The sequence below is a fragment of the Papilio polytes genome, unplaced genomic scaffold (assembly GCF_000836215.1).
Source record: "Papilio polytes unplaced genomic scaffold, Ppol_1.0 DF821544.1, whole genome shotgun sequence".
Classification (NCBI taxonomy): Eukaryota; Metazoa; Arthropoda; class Insecta; order Lepidoptera; family Papilionidae; genus Papilio; species Papilio polytes.
In genome coordinates, this window is record NW_013527660.1 from 41851 (window position 1) to 64552 (window position 22702).

Sequence of the window (22702 nt, forward strand, 5' to 3'; positions counted from 1 at the left end):
ATAGAGCAAGAAATTTTGAAGTCGGTCCAGTAGTGTTTATTTATTCCGATATATTAAAAATCCAAAAATACAAATCTTTCCTCTTTATAATAATGGTATAGATAGAGCGTTCTTTTTCAAATATTTAATATACGTGCAAATACAAATAAATAACAATTGGCTAAGGTGACATGCGGCTGAGTTTACACTTGTTACCATATGCTATCCTCAAGTCTTATTCGACATTCAACATAAAAACTATACTAAGCAAGTTTACGACCATTTTAAAATGATACAAGTCGTTTTACTAATAATTTATCTTTTTTTTTAGCATGATTTTTTTTTTGACATTAGGAGTCGTGTTAATCTTATTTTTATAACCTACCAGTTACGACCAAGTTCTTGCGCGTTCTTTTTATTCCATACTATTCTCATATTGTAAAAATTGTAAAAATCATGATCATCATTTCCGATTGCCCTCTTGCCCGTTTGCCTACGGAGTATCGAAACAGTAAATTATATATGATAGTGTCAATCACAGAACAACGATCGTGTCGTCCAGCGATACGCGCGATTTAAATTCAATACTCTGTGTTGCAAATATACGGCAAATTATCCAACAAATGGTCATCTCAATGCCGACAATGGCCGTGAACTGGAAAAAAGAATAAATTAAAGTTTTAATTTACATTACAATTCAAATGTCTAATTCACTAATACTAGCATTTATCACCGTAGAATTCGACTGCTGCGACACTTATGTGATCGTATTGTCATCCCTTTCATTCTTTATGAGAAAATAGAGACTGCAATCTTTACTAATATAATAAAGCGTAAACACACTCTACTACGTGTTGTAGGATTTCAACAATTACAGTAAATTTTTGAATAACTCTTTTTTTTATAAAAAGCCCTACATTTACGTCACGCTTTAGACCTCACGCTATTAAACTTAGGGGAAAATAAATTGGAAAACAAACCGCACGGGAACAGCTAGCATGTAATAATAAGTACAACATCAGTGGAATCCTACGCTATAGATTCATAAAAGATTGTCATGATAATAATCTTGTTTCGTTATTTGCAACTTCAACCTTACTATTTGAATTGCAAAGTATATCTAGTATTAATTGAAAAATTGATATAGAGAATTCTTTTGTATGTTTCATACATGCTTCTGCTTGAAATTTCGTTTAAAAAAGTAGTATTATAAATATAGCTTATGATATTATGTGATAATGTAGCTTTCTATTTTTTTTATATATTATTAGGTGGCAAACGAGCAAGTGGCCACCTGAAACCGCCGAAATGGTGAAGCGACCGCTGCCCATAGACATCCGCAATTGCAAATGCGTTGCCTACCCTTAATCGACGGAGGAGGACACGCACATAAAGAGGATATTTCTATGCGTCTCTTCCGCCGTCAAATCCACTTTTCTTTCCCATCCCTTCCTCTTACGGAATGGGTAGCAAGAGAAACGGATTAAAATTTGGGCTCCGGCTCCACACTCATCAAACTAAACGCGGAATAGCTTGACGCCTGTCTTCTATGTGGTCGTGGTATTGCACCGGGCGAGCCGTGAGCCGACCCATTCGTGCGAAGGTATTAAAGCGGGCTATACCACTGTTAAAATTCTAATTACAAAAGAATTGTTATCATCGGCCCCGCAGTTTTTTAGTGTATTCGTTACATACAAAATATAAATCTATTTTCTCAATAGTATACATTTACCTAAGGTAAACGAAACGATTTTTTTTAAATGTTCATTTTATGAGCTTACGGTCATTATCTATTTGCTTATTAATATTTTGTTAAATAATCGTATTCTTGGTATTTTTGACAAACTAGTTTGAAGTCCGGGTGAACGAGACCCATCTCTTTATTTATCGAAATTGGTAAAAAAAACAAAAAACAAAACATGGAAAACTAACTAAAAATATAGGAAGTATGGAACAAATATTACTATGATATCTATGAAACACTGATTTACTTATTACTAGCTTTCGCCCGCGACTCCGTCCACGCTGAATTAAAAAAAAAAACAAATAGCCTATGTGTACTTCCAGACTATCTTCTACATCTGTACCAAATTTCATCGAAATCCTTTCAGCCGTTTAGAGTACAAACCTTAACAAACATCCATCCATCCATCTAAACTTTCGCATTTATAATATTAGTAAGATTATTAAGATGTAAAAGTTTAGATGATGGATGTTTGTTAGAGTTTGTAGCCTAATCTGCTGAACGGATCTCAATGAAATTTGGCATAGATCTAGAGGATAGTTATTTTTTTATTACCACGCTGACGAAATCGCGGACGAAAGCTAGTTTATAATATTAGTAAGAAGTAAGATTTGTCTTAACTACATTTAATTTACATTATAACTTAGATACTCCTAAGTTAGTAAATAAAACCCGAAGGTCAAAACACTTCGAGAGATTTTTTATTTCCATTTGAATACATATGATACATAACAGTATATAATGACAAGTATATAATCAAAACTAAATACAACTTGATGGTTTTCTATAACCAGGATACGGATATAGCGCTCAAAAATAAATACCTTTAGAATTTTGATTGGCATCTCAAAATGATTTATTACTATACAAGCTTTATCTCGCGTCTTCGTACGTGCGTAATTAAAAAAAAACAGTAAAAGTTGTGTTATTCCAGACTATGTTCAAAATTTCCTCATTTATAATACTAGTAACGAATGAGATTTAGTGAATAATGTTCAAAAAATTCATTACTAGCTTTCGCCCGCGACTCCGTCCGTGGAATTAGAAAAAAAAACTAAAGTAAGTGGCCTGTATGTTCGTCCAGACTATGCTCTAGATCTAGGCAAAATTTCATCCAGATCGGTTAAGCCGTTTAGACTACATACTCTTACAAACATCTATCCGTCCATTTTAAAACTGTCGCATTTATAATATTAATAAGATTATTCAGTATAAGTTATTATTTAAACTTGGATTCCAGACTTTTCTTAACTTCTAAGATAACTGTTGCAGAAGATGGCTGAGGCTCAAACCCAAGATACATGTGGGACACAGAACAAAAATAAATAGCAAAAACTACTCTCAGGTGTTGTATTAACGCACTGCTTCTTGTCCAAAATTTTGTCAGGCGCTTAGACATTTGGAGACGGTTCAGTCATTTCGTTCTCTGTTTCTTTATACAATAAGCTCTTTAATTTTTAACTAAGGAAAATAATAACAAAATAACTAACATTAGATGACATACATTTATTAATAGAATAATGACGGTTTTTGGTTTATGGTCTATAATGCTTTAATGTCAGTTTAAAACACAAGATGTCGCTAGTAAGATCTTATTGGAATTAATCGAACTTGTTTATCGAGCATTGATATCACTTAAGTACTTTAGTTCAGGCAGTTGCCGCTAGATGTCGCATGTTTAATTTTTTTCAAATAATAATGGTTACGCCAGTGAACGATAAGTACTCGATTACCTTCAACTTTAACACTTTTTTAACTTAGTGCAAAATTCAGAAAAACATCCAAAATAAAATTAATTTATACAATCATTTTAAAATGACTAACAAATTAGATTGTTAAAGTTACCTATTTAATATTAGTAATTAAACTTTAACAAATATAGGTGCGTATGCGCATATGTATACGCATAGTATATATGGGCATATCATGTGTATGAATTTGTAGTGGTCTCCAACCATTTGTATACATCTTCGGTATCAATATGTATGCACGTATCCGTCAATGACTTGTATTCATGGTCAGTAGCATACGGACGGCGTCTGTTATTCGGGTACGAATTAAAAATAGTCAGTGGTATTAGAAATTGCAAGGTGTGCAAGTGAGACAGAGATATTAGAAAGTGTTAGTGAGCTAAGCCCGGTGGGCAGTGATTAACAATAGGTGCGATTGCTATCAGAGTGGAGAGCATAGACCGGGAGTCGGGTGCGGGACTGGGGAGTGGTTCCTCTAGTGGTTGGTGGCGGGGTGGGACCGGAGGGCGCACGGCCAGTGCTCAGTAAAGCTGGCGGTCGTATCGGACTATCGGTACATTAGTGTTAGCCGCTGGAGTCGGCAGTCGCGCGTGCAACCTCGGCCGGCACGCACGATGCTCGCGCACCCACACGCGCTAGCCGCCGCGCTACTCTGCGTCCTCGCCGGCCAGATCGGCGCCGGCGCCAGCCTGCACTGCGCTCTGCGCCGGGAGATATCCCCATGCACCTGCCGCCGCGAAGACACCGGCACTGGCGCAGTCGTCGTCCTCTGCCAGCGTATCGCCACCTATCAGGACATCGCCCGTGCCCTCACCAACAAGTTCAGCCCGGAGATCAAGATCGGCCTCGATATCTCCTACTCGGAGATGATCGGCATCGAGCACCACAGCTTCCGAGAGCTCGGCCTCTCCATCACCAGGCTCAAACTTAACTTCGACAATCTGAGGCAAGTCCTACAACTTTCACGAATACTACCCTGATGAAAGCAAAAGAACATTTTCATCCAAGTCCGCCGGTGTACATCAAGTAGTTGTGAACAGAACCAAACTGTTGATACAATATTCCCGCTATCGTTAACCTAGCGACTTTGCTCTTAAAAAAAACAAATATTAAAATCCACATCGGGGTAAGATTACAATCACCGCCCAGTAAATTTCCTTTGAGAAATAGCTTTATTATTGAAACAGTATTTGCTTATCAGCTCCGCAACTATGAATTTTAACGTGGACGCAAACACGAGGGTAACGGACACGGTGCTATCACGAGATTTCGCGATAAACATGTCCTTTGCAATTTTGATATCGAGAAGTTCACTAGCTGTCCACCGACTTTTATTTGCAGATATTTCGAATCTGTGATACGGTTAACGTCATTTCGTCTCCAATAAACGGCAAATTATCCTTTTTGATTGACCGCCATTTATTAAATTAGTTAAATTATGACTCATCTAAAACAGTGTGATATGTGATCGTACACGTTTTGGTTAGATGTCTACATATATGTTGTTATTCTCTCATTATCAAGGGTCAAAGTCGCAGCGAAGGCGAGATTTTCAATGTGACAAATATCCAAATATATTGTTATTATTACGAAATTGGATATAAATTCCTTCATTATTGTATAATATAGGTATACAGTATGTAGGTAATTGTTGTCCATTTACATACATACAGGGATAACACCATTGAGTAGCGATATTTTGCAGGGTTATCTAAGGTCACCTCTAAAGCAGTAAAATTGAATGATATCTTAGTCTGTCGATTCACTGTATTTACCCATTAATGCACTAACAAATTATAATAAACGCGTCTTGTTTGCCGCAATTAGCGATTTAACGATCATAGAATATTAAACAAAATATGTTAATAGGTATTCATGTATTTATAACAAAAAGGTGTACTATAGTGAAAATTAAACCGTGCATTTGTATGTTTTTTCTCGCGAAACTACAAAAACGTTAAACTGATGTGGATAAAATTTGGCTAATAATAGATAGAACGTAGTCGGGACTTGAAGCATAGGTTGTTTTGATTTTATTTACTTACTAGCTATTCCCCGCGACTCGCCGCACGGAATTAAAAAACAAAAGTAAGTAAGCTATATGTTTATCTAGACTATGTTCTACACCTGTGCCAAATTTTATTACGATTAATAAAGCCGTTCCGGAGATACATTCTAATAAACATCCATCCATACATAAACTTTCGCATTCATATTTTCGCACGAGAGTCCGTTGCCGCGAATTAAAAAAATAATAGCCTATGTGTTCTTTCAGATATGTTTCATATCTAAGCCAAAATTTATTGAGATTCGTTTAGCCGTTTAGGCTGTAAACTCTAACAAACATCCATCCATCCATCTAATATTAACTAAGATAACAAATATGATAAATCATTGGCGAAAGGAGAACTTTTATTTGGGTCCCCGTTATTATAAAGACCAGGACATAAATAGTTAAAAAATAAAAAAAAACAAATCTCATCATTTTTCACAAATTAATATCCTTGAAACTGATTGCCCAATCATGATAACTGAAATAAACGACGATTTTTTTCATTTATATTGCTATTCAATTTAAATCAAAACGGCTGTTTGCTTAGATTTTTTATGTTTGTTAAGCTAACACTTTACCACGATTCCACCTGAAGAAAGATTTGAACTGACTCGTGATTTTTAGGTTTTTTGACATTTAATATTTGTTTAATTTTCAATACGTTCGCGCGTTACAAATTTATTATCCATGTAATCTCTAGATTACAATAGGTAGATTACAAGTGCATCACAAGTGATGACCTTCCCTCATCAGATTTCCTGATAAATCCTACATTATATTAAAGAGCACATGTTTTAAACATGTTGTAACCGGGTTGCCTACTCCTAGCCTGGTAAGGCTATGTTTAATTGATTTTTTTATATATCATAATAGGATATATCCTCTTCCTATGCGTCTGCCCCACCGTCAAATCATCTTTATAAAAAAATGGGTATGAAGGAAAAGGGAATAAAGTTGGGCCTCCGGCACCACATTCGTCAGACTAAACGCGGAATTGCTCCCACTTCACGCCTGTCTTCTGTGTGGTCGTGCACCGGGCGAGCCGACCCATTTGTGCATAGATGTTAAAGCGGGCTCTACCACTGTTAATGTACTGATCTGTAAAGTAGGAATTTTTTAGAGGAAAAACCCCTCATAGATATAATAAAGTTATTGAACGACAAACATATTTGTGCGGGATTGAATCTTATACCTAAAGTAATGATCTCCTTTATTTTATTCAGCCATATTTATCTCATACAATACCTATTTCACCTTCATTCAATACTGATATTCCTTGTGTTTGTTACATTTGAGTAAATATTTTTCTGTCAATCGGCGCATGCAAGTCATTAAACTAAATCTTTATTTATAACAAACAGGTTACTAATTAAAGAATTTTCTTTTATCAAGGTTTGAGAAAAAAATAACATGTTTACATTATAACTTCATTTTATATCTTCTAGATGAATAAACTTCATGTTTATCTTAAATGGATTTCTAAATCATTTACAAGCTATTGTAATAGACGTACGCTTGTTCCAACTCTATTTTTATAAGGTGGCAAACGAGCAAGCGGCCACCTGAATCCACCTAAATGGAAAGCGCTCCCAATGAACATCCGCAATTGCAGATGCATTGCCATCCCTTAATTGACGGAGGAGGAGACGCACTTAAAGAGGAAATTTCCCCTTCCTATGCATCACCTACACCGTCAAATCCATTTTTCCTTCCCATCCTTTCCTCTTAAGAAAAGGGAAAGGGACTAAAATTAGGCCTCCGGCACCACACTCATCAGACGAAACGCGAAATTGCCTCCACTTCACGCCTGTTTTCTGTGTGGTCGTGGTATTACACCGGGCGAGCCAGCCCATTCGTGCGAGGCGGGCTCACTGTTAAAATTGTCTATCCGGTTCACTCCGAAACCATTGATTGAAAATAAAATTTTCTTATTGTACACTACAGCTACTACTGTAGGAGAGTTATTTATTATTAAATTTCTTGAAATTACTGTCTTTTTTTCTAAAGGACTAGGCTATTAACAAGGGTTAAAAAATAGAGCGATAAAAAAATCTTAAAACATACTTAATTTATCTGACTTCTATAAGGTAGTTGTTAATTTTACTAGGTTTGATACTTTGATATTGTTAAATGATTTCTATGTAAAAAAAAATGTTTACAATCTCTAAAATATTTTTTATGATAGGCGGAAGAATCTAAACGGCGTCTCTGCCTATTCCTGAGGGATATGGATTTATGTTGTGTTGTTGCTTTGATGACGTTTTAAGGTTGTTTTTACAAGATATTGCAATAAATTCTTTGCCTTTGCTTTATAAAAGGAGAAAAAAACAAACTAATAATCTATGATGGATTGATCTATAGATTATCGGGTGCGGAAGGTTACTCTATGATTTACATAGATAACCTAATGATTGTTTAGAAAATTATTTTATTATGTTTACGTGATACGTTTATATGTTCCTATAAATGCACCGATTGCTGTCAACTTTGAGATGTACCTATAACATTGAAAATTTATGCTAGATATATTAATAAATTGTCATGTTTTAATTTTTAAACTTCCTCCTAAGCTCTACAGCCCTTTGTGGGACTTGGCTTGGTAATTTTTTCCACTTCGGTCCATTACTGGCCATCGATTTCCAATTTATTATGCAAAAATTCTTTGCGTCACGATTTACAGTTTAAAAAATTGTCCACCACCCCGAAGGTGTTATCTTCTGTGGTTATGGTATTTTCACTGGTGTTAGGTGTTGATTTTAATGCATAACTACATGTTGTCCGCTGCATGTGACGCTTTTCAATTTTGAAACTAACTTATATATTTTAAGATAATTTTAACATAAGTTTTTTTACGAATTTAAATTATTTAATTAACATCATTTTTTAGAAAAAAATATTTGATCAGCTTAAAAGCTTAACGTCAATGCTATTTGAAGGAAATATTGTGGTAAACAATCGAAATAACACAAGACTTTTCGGACTTTCAACATAACCAGGTGGCAAATCTCAGGATTCGTCGGAGTTTGTGATTTTATAGTAACATATTTATTTTATTTATGACATGGACATAATCCAGCATTTACTTCACGTAATTAAGTGTTGTGTAGTGTAGAGTAAACCTTCAAACCTTTTCTTTCAAAATAATTTAAAAAATTGTCTTATTCTTATCCTAAAAGCTATTTTTAAACACTATAAATTAGTTTTAAATAGATTTAATCAATGTTAAAGTAAATTTATAGAAATATATTAAGAGAACTAATAAATGAATATTTAATCGAGTGTTTGTACAACATTTTGGAGAGTTCAAAGATGTTCACATTGCTGCGATTTTATTTTCGCAAAGCAAATCTTTGGGAAGCGAGACGGTCAAAGACAATATTGTTGAGTCGAACGATCCGTAATTGTCGTTCTGACATGGGCCAAAGGGTAATTAAATTAAAAAACGAGTCCAATTAAACGAAGAGCGCTCGCCTGACCGAACGTGATTGTTCGCCCGTCTTATGTTACGCCGGGGTATTTGCAAAAAATGACAACTTAAGCGTGCGTTGCTACTGCCGCGACATTTGTTAAAACATAGTACCATCTCTTTTGTTACTCTTTAACAAAACAGAAACTACAATACGTTTTAAAAGGGTCAAGAGAGTCGAAACGCAAAGAAAAAATCAACAAACTTAACGAATTTTAGTTAGTCATATATGTGTGTTCTAGAAAATTTTGAGTCTTTAATATACTGGACTATCACATAGTTGTACGTAGTTTTTTATGTATGCGAACCCTTGTAAATCACTCTTGTTTTGTACACATAGCGCTCAAAATCAAAATGCGCTGCAGAATGATACATGGTAATACATTTCTTCTATTCCTCTAAACCTTGCGTTCGAATAGGGCTAAATTTTGACAATGAAATATCATTAGATTAATATACTCTTTTGTTGAGCGTAAAGCGTATAATAGAGGAAGTTGGGTGTTTGGTTCGGAAAAAAAAATTCTACTTTCCATTCGGCTAGTAGCGTATATATAAAAAGTCAGATGTTTAGGCTAAAGTGGCTCGAACCTATAAAAGTTAAGGTCTAGGACTTGGTCAGCGAGACTGACCAAGTGCGATGTGGTTGACTTCGCACATATTTATGCAGATTGCAACACAATGTGTTCAAAAAAAATTAAAATCTCGAAAACATATTGATAATTTTAAAAAAACTAACATAACTTAACAGTTAACTAGCGATATTAATTTAAAAATGCATTAGAGATCTCGTCAGGAATGCGAGCGAATATTCCAATCCTTCTCATGACATTGACAGCTGTCAGCTAGGGACGTGACGTTTATGCCGACAATCTAGTGTTGCATCAATTCTAGAGCACGGTATTAATTTTCTTCTTAACAATACATATCGGGGATCGAACCTGGAACTGTAAATTACGAGTGAGGTGCTTAACCACTGCACAATCGCTATAAAAACCATAATGTTTTATAGAAATCCCGTAGCGTCGTTGACCTTCGTTATAATCAGTACGTAATTCCAATAAATTTATGTTACATATCGCACTTACATAATTATGGCAGACGAGTCGTCAGTGCAATGTATCGTGCGATATCCACTTACTCAGTGACGCATCCAGTATAATAACCCATTTATTACTTTTCTTATTTATCACATTCAATACAACAATAATACATACAAAACAGAAATTTACTGTAAAATTTGAGAATAACATATTTGTTTATATATTCATGTAATAATTAACTATTTTAAGAAGATTTATTTTGCTCTAACAATTTTATGCGTCAATTTTGTATGGAAATGAAAAATACAGACGTAGACAAAATTAGCGATCGATACCAGTGGTAGAGTCCGCTGTATTAACACGTTTACTGCGACAAGTAAAATCATAATTCTTCATCTGGTGCGACGGTTGGCCAATATGCGCCCCCAATGATAACTCCGCCAGTGTAGCAGGTCTTTCTAAACCCACCAGCACTAGGATAGATTAAATTGCTATAACTTTGCTGAAACAGAATGAATACATTTTATGTAATGTAATGTACACCTTAGATAATAGTTTTGCACTATCGAGAGGGACATAGTTCGTCCGCACTAGCTTAAGTACCGTGTTAGGCCGATATCAGCCAGTTACGCAGTGAGCGTGTTAACTCCTGCACCAATGACCCGCTCGCTCGGTGCAATGCCACGACCACAGAGTAAACACGCGTCGAGTTGATGTAGTTCCGTATTTTGTCTGACGCGTCTGTACGTCGGAGACATCCCTTACCACTGTTTTCAATTACGAAAGGAGTAGATAATAATTATGATTCACGATATTATAATGTAAAAAAGAGATCATGATGAAGAATGTAAGGAAGATTTACTATAGATATGAGACACTTACGGGATATAGATATTTAAATATGTAACAGCGTTTTGAATTTTAAATGGCATTAGAATTTTGTGGAATGGAATGGAATGGAATGTATCAAGAACGGTATTACATATGACAATATTTTGATGAGGTGACACCAACGACGTTCAGGGGAAAAAACGAATCAAATAAGACCTCATTCGTTGAGACGTTTAGGTTACGCGCTAAAAACGTTACCATTTTCAATAATTCGTGTGAAAACTAGTTTGGTTTTTACTTAAAATTGGGTTAAACGATATTTATAAAGTTCATCTGATGTTAATTAATTTAACCTTGGTTGTGAATCAAAGCATAAGTGTGTCAAATGCACATGCCCTAAGATCTAAGGTAGGCCTTTGCCAATAATTAGATCTGATTTTGTCAATCACTATGCGAAATTGACAATTGCGACTATCAAGTAGCTCTATGATTGGTCTATCAGCTTATAATTTTATCTGTACATATTGTTATTTTTCAACAAATAACAAATATAATCTATTATATTATCTCCTATCTGCGTTAAAAAAGTAATGCTTGTTAGTTTCCTAAGCATTATTAAATAACTAACATTTTGATTGAACGTTGGTACTTTGTATTGAGGACTTCGGACAAGTTTTTTTTGTCATATTCTTACCAATATTATAAATGCCAAAGATTAGACTGAAGGATGGACGTTTGTTAGTCTAGAAGAACATATTGGCCACATGCTTTTGTTTTTTTTTATATACGCGTCTGTAATTGCGGTTGTCTGTGGTCTGTGGGTAGAGGTCGCTACGTTAATTCGGCGGATAAGGATGGCCACTTGCTCGCGTGACACCTCATAATATAAAAAAATAGAGTCGCGAAAGTTGTTAATTACACAAAACAGATATCTACATAGATACATGTATAAGAAGTAGGCTAGATGAGGAGGATCGTGGTGATTTAGATGTGGTGACAATTGCGGGTGCTTGTTTAAAGTTACTTTTTTATTTATTCGCCTAACCCGGATGGAAACAGGACACCGCTAGAAAGAAGATAACGCCGACCTTATCAAATAAATTAAACAGAACATACGAGTAATTAAACAAGACAAATCTAATATTTATTATATTGGCATACATACAAGTTTCATCGAGGTTTATTTTTAGCTGATAGTAAACTACTGTTTTTATTTTACGTATTTGTATATGTAAATATAAAATATTAGAGTAATGTGACAGTATGATAGTCATATGACCACGGAAACATCATGTTGGTCTCCTACTTACCAAGGTGTGTTAAATCATTTATTGTCGGTTTCCCAGCTACTTTTAACCATTCATTTGCGTTTTTTGTTCGATAACTACTTGAAAAGTTTCTAATGTATCAACATGTAATTAACTTGGAGTGTCTGTTTGTAATACCAAAAGAAAAATTCCAAATTTTTGGAAATTGACGTATTTGCGTTGCTATAACAAAAATCGCATTTAAAATATGTATGTCTGTTCGCAAGCCGCGTTTCTTGCGGGTAATCTCAGAAACAGCTGGGCCGATTTCGACCGGACTTTCACAGAAGGGTAGTTAACATAGACGGGCATGTTATAGGCTACTTTTTTAACTCCGCACTGTCAGAAGGACTCAATGGGTGGTCCGATTTTGATAGGACTTTGACTGTAAGATAGCTGGTAGAAGGTAGATGCACGCGAGAATGTGATAGATGACTTTAGAAAAAAATCCGCGCTAACGAAATTTACGGGCGACAGCTTGTACAAAATATACCCTATCTTGCTCACAGATAAATTACCTATCTATGGGTGAAAGAATTTTTAACATCAGCCCAGTAGTTTTTGCGTGAATCAAATACATACAATAATCCAAAAATACTAATCTTTCCTCTTTATAATATTAGTATAGAATAGTGTATCTAGATGACATAGATGTCATCATATCCTAGTAGGTGGCATCAACCTGGAGTAGCGTATATTAGCCCGAGTCTCCGCGATTCCATCACAGCTGTAGATAACATATTTATTGCAGTAGCTGCAATACAATGTTACATGACAGTGACATCGTGAAAATAGAGGTGAATTGATAAAGTTTAGTCAGAGAAATACAGATGAGTACTACGACTACAAATTCTGTTTACTAAAACATGTCTTAAACGAAATCAATTAATCCTTAATCTATGGGCTCTGGCCGTTTCGCCATTTTGGCGGATTCAGGTGGCCGATTGCTCGTTTGCCATCTTATGTTATAAAAAAAATCTTCAAATGATTTAGATCTTTTCAACTACGATTCAAATTTTATAAATTTGAAATGTTGCGGGAGAGGATGGATAGTAAAGAAAAAGTATATTCATACTTTTGTCTCGTTTTCCTGTCATTAAAAGTACGCAAATAAATGTCGCAGATGACTCTGAATAGCGGTAATTTTGATTGTTTAACATTGCTAGTAATGCTCGATACCGAACTTCTTCCATAAATTACTCACACAAGATATTATCAATGATTCTTGCAGTACGCAATTTTCTAACAATTCATAATAATTAACGTCTAGTCTGATTATTTTACGAAGTTCACAAGTCGGTTGCGTTATCATCTTTGAGACAAACACCACAAATCTACCAACAGACAACAAAGTAAACGATGTGTCAAATGGGTGGACGATCTAACACTTAATGTCAAGGTTACTTGCTTGGGTGATTTTTTTTTTATCTTATGCCTATAATACTTTCGTTAATCATGTTAGAATAAAAGCAAAAAATTTCGTTAGTTCATCATAAAAAACCCGCTAAAACGTACATAATTATTCTACATAAACAATAACATTTTGTCAATAAGTAACGTAACTTAGCGCGTATGCAAAGATATGCTAAATCACTTATGCGTTGTATAGTATTTTTTCTTAGCGTTCGAGACGTACGATAATGTTGCAGTCGTATAAAACATTAATTGCACTATTGAACATGCATCAAATGCCTTATGATGCATGAGTGTTGAGTTTAGTAAACACTAAGGCGGGTCAACGTTCCGGGGTTATCAAAGCTGGGGCGGCGCCAAACGGTCGCCGACGGTGTCGTGCATATCGCGAATCTCACTAAACACGCCTTCACAAGGCTTCAACCTTAAGCTCTACTAAACATTAAACAAAACTTTCAACATCCATTAGGATTAAAATTTGCTTAAAATTTACAACTTCATTAATTCCCAACCATTTACAACTTATAGTTTCCTAGTACTTTGCTAATGCACCCTTAGCTATTATGAACGTAGTACCTTTTAGATTTCACATTTAGGTTTTAAATGAAGATTATAACAGAGTTCTACGCTAAGTATTATAAAATAATATTGCAGTTGCTGAATATGGTGTACATTATTTGTTCAATACATTGGCGAAGGTCTTCGTATGACAATAATTTATATACGAGTAAACTGGCGAAGTCGTAGTAAACACTATTTTGCTAATTTAAAGCATCTTTGTAATAAGTATTTATATAATTGAGGTAGCGAAAAACAAAGGACTCGTTGAACTGAGGAAAGGAAAACCTCTTTTTCAATTACAAAATAAACATTTACAACTTTCTCCAAACTTTTTTTTAATTGTTTACTAAATACACGAAGCCAAGTAATGTTAAGGTTGAATTTCTAACTACATGTTTCCTAGATTATAAAACGAAAGGAACTCCAAGAAACTTAAATAAGCTTACATCCTTTTAAAGAAGTCTCTACCACTGTCGAATGTTAAACATTTTTCTCTAGCTAACTGGATCAACGATATTAATACATGAAGCCTTTACACTCCTTTTTAAGAAAATTATACGAACGAATGACCGTGAAAGTCACAGTTAAAAATAATGTGAAGAAAAGTGTAGTGTTTATTTTTAAGAAAAAAAAAACTTTGCTAGATTATGGACAATTTTGGTGCGACAAAGACTAGTAGAATATATAATTGTACAATTAAATACCATTTGTGTGGGTTTTTTGACGAGAACATGTGTTGCAAAAAGTAGCTTGAGTTAAATTGTTTACAGCTGTTCAATAATACTGAACGGTGGCAATAACATTTGTAAAGATCAACGCCAGTTTTATCGTTATAAATACTTACTGTTGACCTCGTTTTAATCAAGGGTTTGGTTTGTCACCCATCATAGAACCCGAAAAATTCTGATGTCCTAATAACTTTTAAAGAAAGTAAACCCATTATTACTTTCTCTATCTCGCACTCTGTACTTTTCCCGTGTGTTTTTTTTCGTTTTTATTGTCTAGATGGCCAGTAGTTTAAAACGTTCGGCTACTAAAAAGGTCGTATTCAATCTTAATTAAACGGTCAATCAAGCACGTGGAAAAATTAATAGGTATAAGAATCATACTAATGTTACAAATATGAAAGTTTAGATGGATGTATGGATGGATGGATGTTTGTTAGAGTTTGTGGTTTAAAGTGATGAGCGGATCGCAATGAAATTTGGGAAAGATGTAGAAGGTAGTCTGGAAGAACACGTTGGCTACTTAGTTTTGTTTTTTTTAATACCGCAGACGGAGTCGCGGGCGATAGCTAGTTGTATTATAAATCGGTAAACAGTTTTGTTTACACTCGAGGAATAAATGAGAAGATCAGATTATATTACTCCATAATAAGTCGATAAAATAAATTCAATAAGTGACACCGCTTTCAATGAGTCTTCGTTATCAAACGTGAACAAAACACTCTTAGAAAAGTTATAAATAACGTTTCATCTTCTGATGTCACAAAGGGCAAGATAAAACTTATATTTGTCAGCTTGTTATTATTTTTTGACCGGTGTTGATAGATAGGTGTATACTTAAAATAATAAAAAATAACCAGTGGTAGAGCCCGCTTTAACATTTTTGCACTGTAGGACTGGATCGCCCCTAGCAGTACCACGACCATACCGAAGTGAGTGTTTAAGTGGGATAATTCCTCTTTAGGTCTGAAGAGTTTGTATGCCTAAGGCCTAATTTTGGTCACTTTGAATGGGAGGGAAAGTGGATTTGACGGTACAGAAGACGCATAGCAAGAGGTCCTCCTTATGTGAGTCTCCTCCTCCATTAATCAAAGGTATCAAAGTATCTGCAATTGCAGATGTCTACGGGCAGCAGGCGCTTCGCCATTTTGGCGAGTTAAGGTGGCAGGTTGCCCGTTTGCCATCTTATATAAAAAAACACCAGTTTTGCTTAGTCTATTGAACAATTTCATCGAAGCTTACATTTGCATACTAAAATGCTATTCATGTCTTTGAATTAATTAATACCAGATAGGAAAAATCGATAACTGTTTACATCAGGGTTCTGTTCGGAACTCGATTAAATTTTATATTCAGAATTAAATTCTGTAAAGAAAAAAAACATATAGACGAACTGAGAATCTTCTTCTTTTGGGAAGTCAGTCAAAAATCGAGTTTCAATTATAGTTATGTAGGGTTATTTATCTGAAATATTAACTGTTCAAAGCTTGGCGCCGTTTCTTGTTTAGCTACATACAAGTACGTATTAGGTCACTAGGTCGTTGTAAATAAAAGATAACTTTACAAAACATGTTAATCGTATAATTCAATACTAACTGTAGCCCGCGACACCGCATTCAATTGAAAAAAATAGTTGAGTAGTATCTACCGTTTAAACGTTCAGATCCTAGAGTAGCGAGGCCACGCTTAAACTCCAAATTCATATTTTGACGTCTATCAGATTGTAAGCGGCGATTACGAAGCAAAATATTTATGTTCGTTTCAGTATTTGGCAGTAAGATAAAGAATGAATCGAATATTATTAGACTTATTTGAGAGGCAGGTCGAGTTTGTAATTGATTATGATCACTGTCTCTAAGTGGACTTAAATGAAGATTCAACATGTAGCAATGTGCTCATATTGTAGCAGTAATTGCCGTAAGGTCTAAGGTTACAATTCTTTAGAAAGTTACTTTCCCGAAGAACCACAATTATGATACTATCAAAATCCAAGTAACAAAAGATTGATGTAGTTTAATTTAATTTTGTCTGTGTGGTTATCGAAATTCTGCAGCTAATAGGACTTGGTTACTCGAATTCTGCTGTAATTTGACATCTCGTTTAATAGTTACAAGGAAACGAGCGACCGATGGCTTGAATTCGCTCCGATATGTCCTCCTCCTCTGCCAAATACACTTTCCCATTCCATTCTTTCCTTATAAGGGCGGGATGAGGTGGACGATTAAACGATATAACAGTTCAAAAAGATTTGATATTTTTATATATTAAAAGTATTTCTTTACTTAATTTCAGTGAACTGAAGGAGAGCGTGTTTGCGAAGATGGACCTTGTGGATTACTTCAGTTTGGCAGACAATGTGTTGACGGAGATGCCGCGACATGTCTTGAGGCATCTACCACATGTCAAGACCTTTGATCTCTGCAGGAATAAGATTACAAAATTAACCGAAGAAGATTTCAAAGTAAGTTTTATGTAGGAAATGCGGAATCATTAAAGTATTCAGATTTGATTTAATTTACTCAATAATTAACACAAGTAAATACAAACAAACATGCAGTATTGAATTTGCAACATGCAATGTTGACTCATGTAATTTTAAAAACTTACTAAATTTACCGATATTTTGTTGTAAACAGGCTATGCTTTTATATTACAGGATATACAAGAAGTAGAGCATCTTGTTGTAGCTGATAATCAGATCTCAAAGATAGAAAGACATGCGTTGCCCAAAGCTTTGAAACACGTTCACTTAGGCATCAACAAACTTAGTACATTGAATGGAGCATTGAGGGAATTGGAAGATTTGGAATGGATTTTCATCAACGCAAATAACTTGAAGTCTATTGATAATGAACTACCCTTGGTAAGTAAAGAACCACGTACTATAAAGTAAGTTGAACTGAGACATGTAAGATGAGGTATATTAAGGTCGTTGAACGAAGACTAACGAATGAGAATAATGTAAAAAAGACATAGTAACTACTTCAAAATAAAACCATATTAAAAGTAATTGCCCCCTAGACCTAGCCTATGTGATTAGCTAGCAACGCCTCCGTATATTTGGTAGAGTTTGATACAAAGTCCCAACTCTTCTCTTTTGTAAAACCACATCTTTTGTTTAGGTCTATTCATCTTTCTCTTACCGCTTGCAACCTTTCCGATTCTCCATCCTTTATAACATCCTTTTTCTTTAGAGTAACTTGGAAACGCTGTTGTAACACCAAAAGAACTTTCTCGATTACTTCTATTTAGTAAGAAATTTTTTATTAGTTATGTACTTACTTTCTATGAAAAATATAATAATTCTCAATTTCTAGAAATCCAAGAAACTGGTATTGATTCACGCTGCACACAACGAACTACAAAATTTACCGAAAGAAATGAAGTTTATGCCGTCATTGGAGTCTTTATATTTCTACGACAATAACATTAAATATCTCGACCGCGCTTTGCAAAATGCACGGAAACTAGAAAGGGTTGGCTTGTCGTTTAATAAAATTGAATACGTAAGTACTCTATTTTTAGAATTTTTAAATAATACATTTAACTGTTTAACAATAGATATCATATTCAATTTACAGTTGGCGAGCGATGAATTTGCAGAAGCGGAGGTTTTAGCTGATCTAGATATTGCTTACAATCAACTGAAGTCATTAAATGGTTCTCTGCGACCTCTCAAGTCTTTACGTTATTTAAATCTCACGCACAATATGCTGACGGAATTCTCTTTGCTAGAAATTAAAGGACTGAAACGTCTGTCAGTTATCGACTTGTCGCATAATAAAATTGCTCATATTATTGGAAATATGGATGTAAGTTAAATAAGATTGAAAAACTCCTTCGTACTATTCTTGCACGTATTTATATCATGTCGTTTATATTTTCAGAATCTAGTAGATGTTGAAACAATGGTGTTAGAACTACGCCTAGACCACAATCGTATTACCAGTCTGGATGGAGCATTAATAAGCGTGCACGGTCTCCTAAGACTTAATATAAGTAATAATCAAATAACGCACATAACAGCAGACGATCTACTCGGATTGGAAGATTTAAAACTCCTAGATGTATCAAACAACCAAATCACATCTCTTGATGAAACATCAAAGGTTTGTCTAACTAGGGTGTAGTTAATACAATTGTAGCTTGCGAGCTATTGCGAAATTCATTTTTATAAACTAAGTGTCGTGTTATTGAAGCGTAAAATTTTATAAAACATAAATAATTTATGGCGGTGTGTACTATTTTCAGACGTTCTTACCATCGTTGGAGGAATTGTTCGCACACCACAACAATATTACTGGACTAGATAATGGTTTCCATGGGCTACCGTCGCTTTGTATGGCGGACTTTTCCTACAATCAAATTCGTTCGTTAAACTATAACCTTGCCACGAAATCACGATGTACAATTAACGGTATACCCAGCTATCTGAAGATTTTTCTTCAAGGTTAGTCTCATCACTATTGCTATGTTATTAATGCTTAGCGGTGAAATAAAGCAATGTATTGAATTACCTTTTCCTTTTTCGTCGGGGAAATAAAACAAAACAAAATCGTAGCGCAAACTCAATCCAAAGAAGTGTATTTGTTTTTAGAATCTTTATTACGTTATAGTATCCATTTTGCCAAGCGAAATAGTTGTAAACCTAACCATTTTTGTTTATTGCGCATAGCGATTGTTGCCACTATCTTTTTATTTAAATACTATTTTTCGTTTCATGTTAAGTCATTACTAAAATTGAAAATATCAGATTCGATTCTCAGTTTATGTGTGCCAGATAAATTAATAGAAACAATATAGACATAGCGAGAAACCTCTATGTGGTTATTCCATCGACAATTTGCCCTTGTCCCTACGGAGGGTTTGCAGAGGATGTGCTGCTCTTCCACAGATCTATTTTTATATGTTGTGTAGTAATCGCACGAATACCTCGTTACAGAAAACCCAGTAATATGCGACGATCGTTACTACGAGTTATTGTCAGTGCTGGAGAATCTGAACGCGCGCGTCACCGGCGCCGCGGGCTGCCTCACCTCGCAGACGTCGGCGCCGTTATTAATGAGGGCTCTGAATGACATAGTCCCCGAAACACCTGTCATTCTCGTGACGCGTATGGGCGCGGGCGTCAGAGTCCTGCAAGACAGTAGAGAGAACACGGCGCCGCAGCTTGCGTATCGACGCGTCGGTCCACTCATCGGACAAATTCTGCCTGACCGCGAAGGAGGTTTTCCTGTCCTCGTGGAGCCGCCGGTTACCTTGCCGCCTTCTCCTACCGATGTGGTTAAATGGCCGAACCAAAAACCTCTGCGAGAAAATTCCCACCCACTCGCAGACCATCTCAGCCTCCGTGATCTGAATGCAACACACTGAACAACACATCTTCAAGTCAACAGTGTCCTCACGGCGCTCCCTACCGGAGTGCTTAGGAATTATACTGCCACACCTCAAAACGGCAGAACGTTACTATCTGTCTAAATAAATATTCAATAGTTACCAATGGCGGTGTAAATAATATAGGTATATAGTAATTAATATTGACTCTGGCAAAATTTATACATTAAATGCTTTTTGATATTCTAGTAATCGTGTATCTCTAGTTTCATTAATAAAATTAATGATTTACTATACAACCTTTTGGATTTAAAGAATGTGGCTTACTAATCTTTTTAATTAAAAAATCTTTAGCTTAAATATAACTCGGCACTCTTTGATTGTTTAACTCTTGCGCCAATTAATGAAACTGTAGGTACCTAAAATTATTTATGTTACGTAATTTTATCTTAAATTTTAGCTGTTAGAGCTATTTATAATATTGTCCATTAACACAGCATTAGACCATTGATTTTTTTGCTTCCACTGAGAATGTATTTTCCTCCTACTACAAAATATATCACTACTGCCGTTTTTCTGCTGTAACTCTTATTACTTCACTAATTTAATCAAATTAAATAAATGCGAAAACATAATCTCCACTTTTCGAAAATTGACTGTTTGTAATCTCCTTAATTAAATAATTAATGTGCAAATAAGTAATACAATAAATAATACATAATATAAATTATGTTTTTATTATTTCACGACCAGTAAAACTACTTGCAAGAAATATTTTGTAATTTAATTACATTTAGGTTAATTATCGTCAATCATTTTCTGCAATAATAAATAAGTTTAAAATAACAATTTTTTTACTCATACGTTTATTAAATTATAAACACAGAACGACGTTGTGCCTAAGCTTATTTGGACTCAAAAACTAAAAGTTTGTAAGCAAACAAACATCGCTTACACAAAACTGTAAAAAGGACGCCATGTTTATTTTCATAGGGAATATCTTAAAAACGACAATGTAAAAAAAGATGTGCACAGCAATTAAATGTAAGTAAACATTTGGCTTTCTATTATTGATGTACATAAGTGTTTTAAAATTATATAAATGTTCAAGAGCGATAGTCTATATCTCAACATAATAACCTCATTAAATTACAACATAACACTGAAGGACTGTGTCCTACGGAGTACAGAGTATAGTATATATGAACAACTACTACTAAAAAAATATGACACTTAGAAGAAAATTAAGAATATAATGACACATGGTTATTCTTAAAAAGGTTATCTTCTCTAAACTCTAAATAATATAACTATCGAGGAATATGCAAATTGTGTTAAGTATCCAGCTGACCATTAGCAGTACATCCACATCGAGGAATCCGAAGACTAACCAAAGGTTTAGCTTTGGTTGCACCACGATGTTTTCTTTCAAGCTAAGAATCACACATAAATGCACATCAGCTCACTATGTATGTCTTCACTGAGAAGCTTTGTGCCTTCACTGAAGGGTGATAAGGCCGTAGTGAACCACGCTAGTTCTCTGCGGTTTGGTTGAATTTAAACATATCTGTGAATTTCTTCGTAGATATGTGCAGGTTGCATCACACTGCCTTCGCCGTATGATAAACGCCGTCGGATAAACTTTGATCACATGAAATTTGAAAATCGAAAAATATTGGTACATGTCGACATTCGAACCTAGGATCTGCAGATAAGTTGAGTGCTTAACCTCGGAGCCACTGATGCTTATCATTGGTACATTTTTTTAATAAAATGAGTGCATTGCCTACCCCTAATTAACAGAAGAGAGAACGCAAATAAAAAAAAATTCCCGTTCCTATGCGGCTCTTCTAGCGTCAAGTCCACGTCCAATTTCCATCCCTTTCTTATAAGTAAAAAAGCAGGAAGGAAAAGGGGATTTAAGTTGGGCTTCCGGCACCACACTCATCAGATGAAACGCGGAATTGCTCCCACTTCACACCACCTGTCACCACACCTGTCTTCTGTGTGGTCGTGGTAAATCAGCGGGCGAGGCGGCCCATTCGTGCGGATATGTTAAAACTGGCTCCACCACTGTGAAACTCACTGCTTTATATTGGTAAATGAGTGGAATCAAACTAGGACTAGTAGTACTACCACTGCGCCACCGACGCTTAACGTTGAATTAGCTAAATGCAATAATTAATTTCTCGTGTTAACTTAAGAAAATAGTCAATGGATGAATTTGAATTCACTACCTTAAATAATGATTATTGCATTGTGTACCTTAACCCTTCTTCCGATAGTGTCCAGTGTGGTGAAGAACAACCTAATTTTTAAAAAAAACTATTGAACTAAGTAGTTTATTTCATATCCAAAAATGTGGCTTTACTAAAAAATCAGTATTTTTGCTACAAAAATACTTCGTCGAATTAAGGGTTAAACGACTAAATTATGTTTAATTTAAGATGGAAGATTCACAAAAGGTTTATGAATAAGTTATACGTATTCATAAGAAA

General features: G+C 35.0%; 1 protein-coding gene across 1 annotated transcript; it reads left to right on the forward strand.

Moving 5' to 3' along the window:
- The first annotated feature begins 3996 nt into the window (after positions 1–3996).
- Positions 3997–20916, forward strand: LOC106108404 (leucine-rich repeat-containing protein let-4-like). The gene is made up of 8 exons (XM_013289569.1): positions 3997–4420; positions 17163–17331; positions 17527–17733; positions 18188–18376; positions 18452–18682; positions 18758–18979; positions 19122–19320; positions 19813–20916. The coding sequence occupies exons 1-8, from the start codon at positions 4089–4091 to the stop codon at positions 20241–20243; spliced, it is 1980 nt and encodes a 659-aa protein (XP_013145023.1). The 5' UTR covers positions 3997–4088; the 3' UTR covers positions 20244–20916.
- Positions 20917–22702: the final 1786 nt, after the last annotated feature.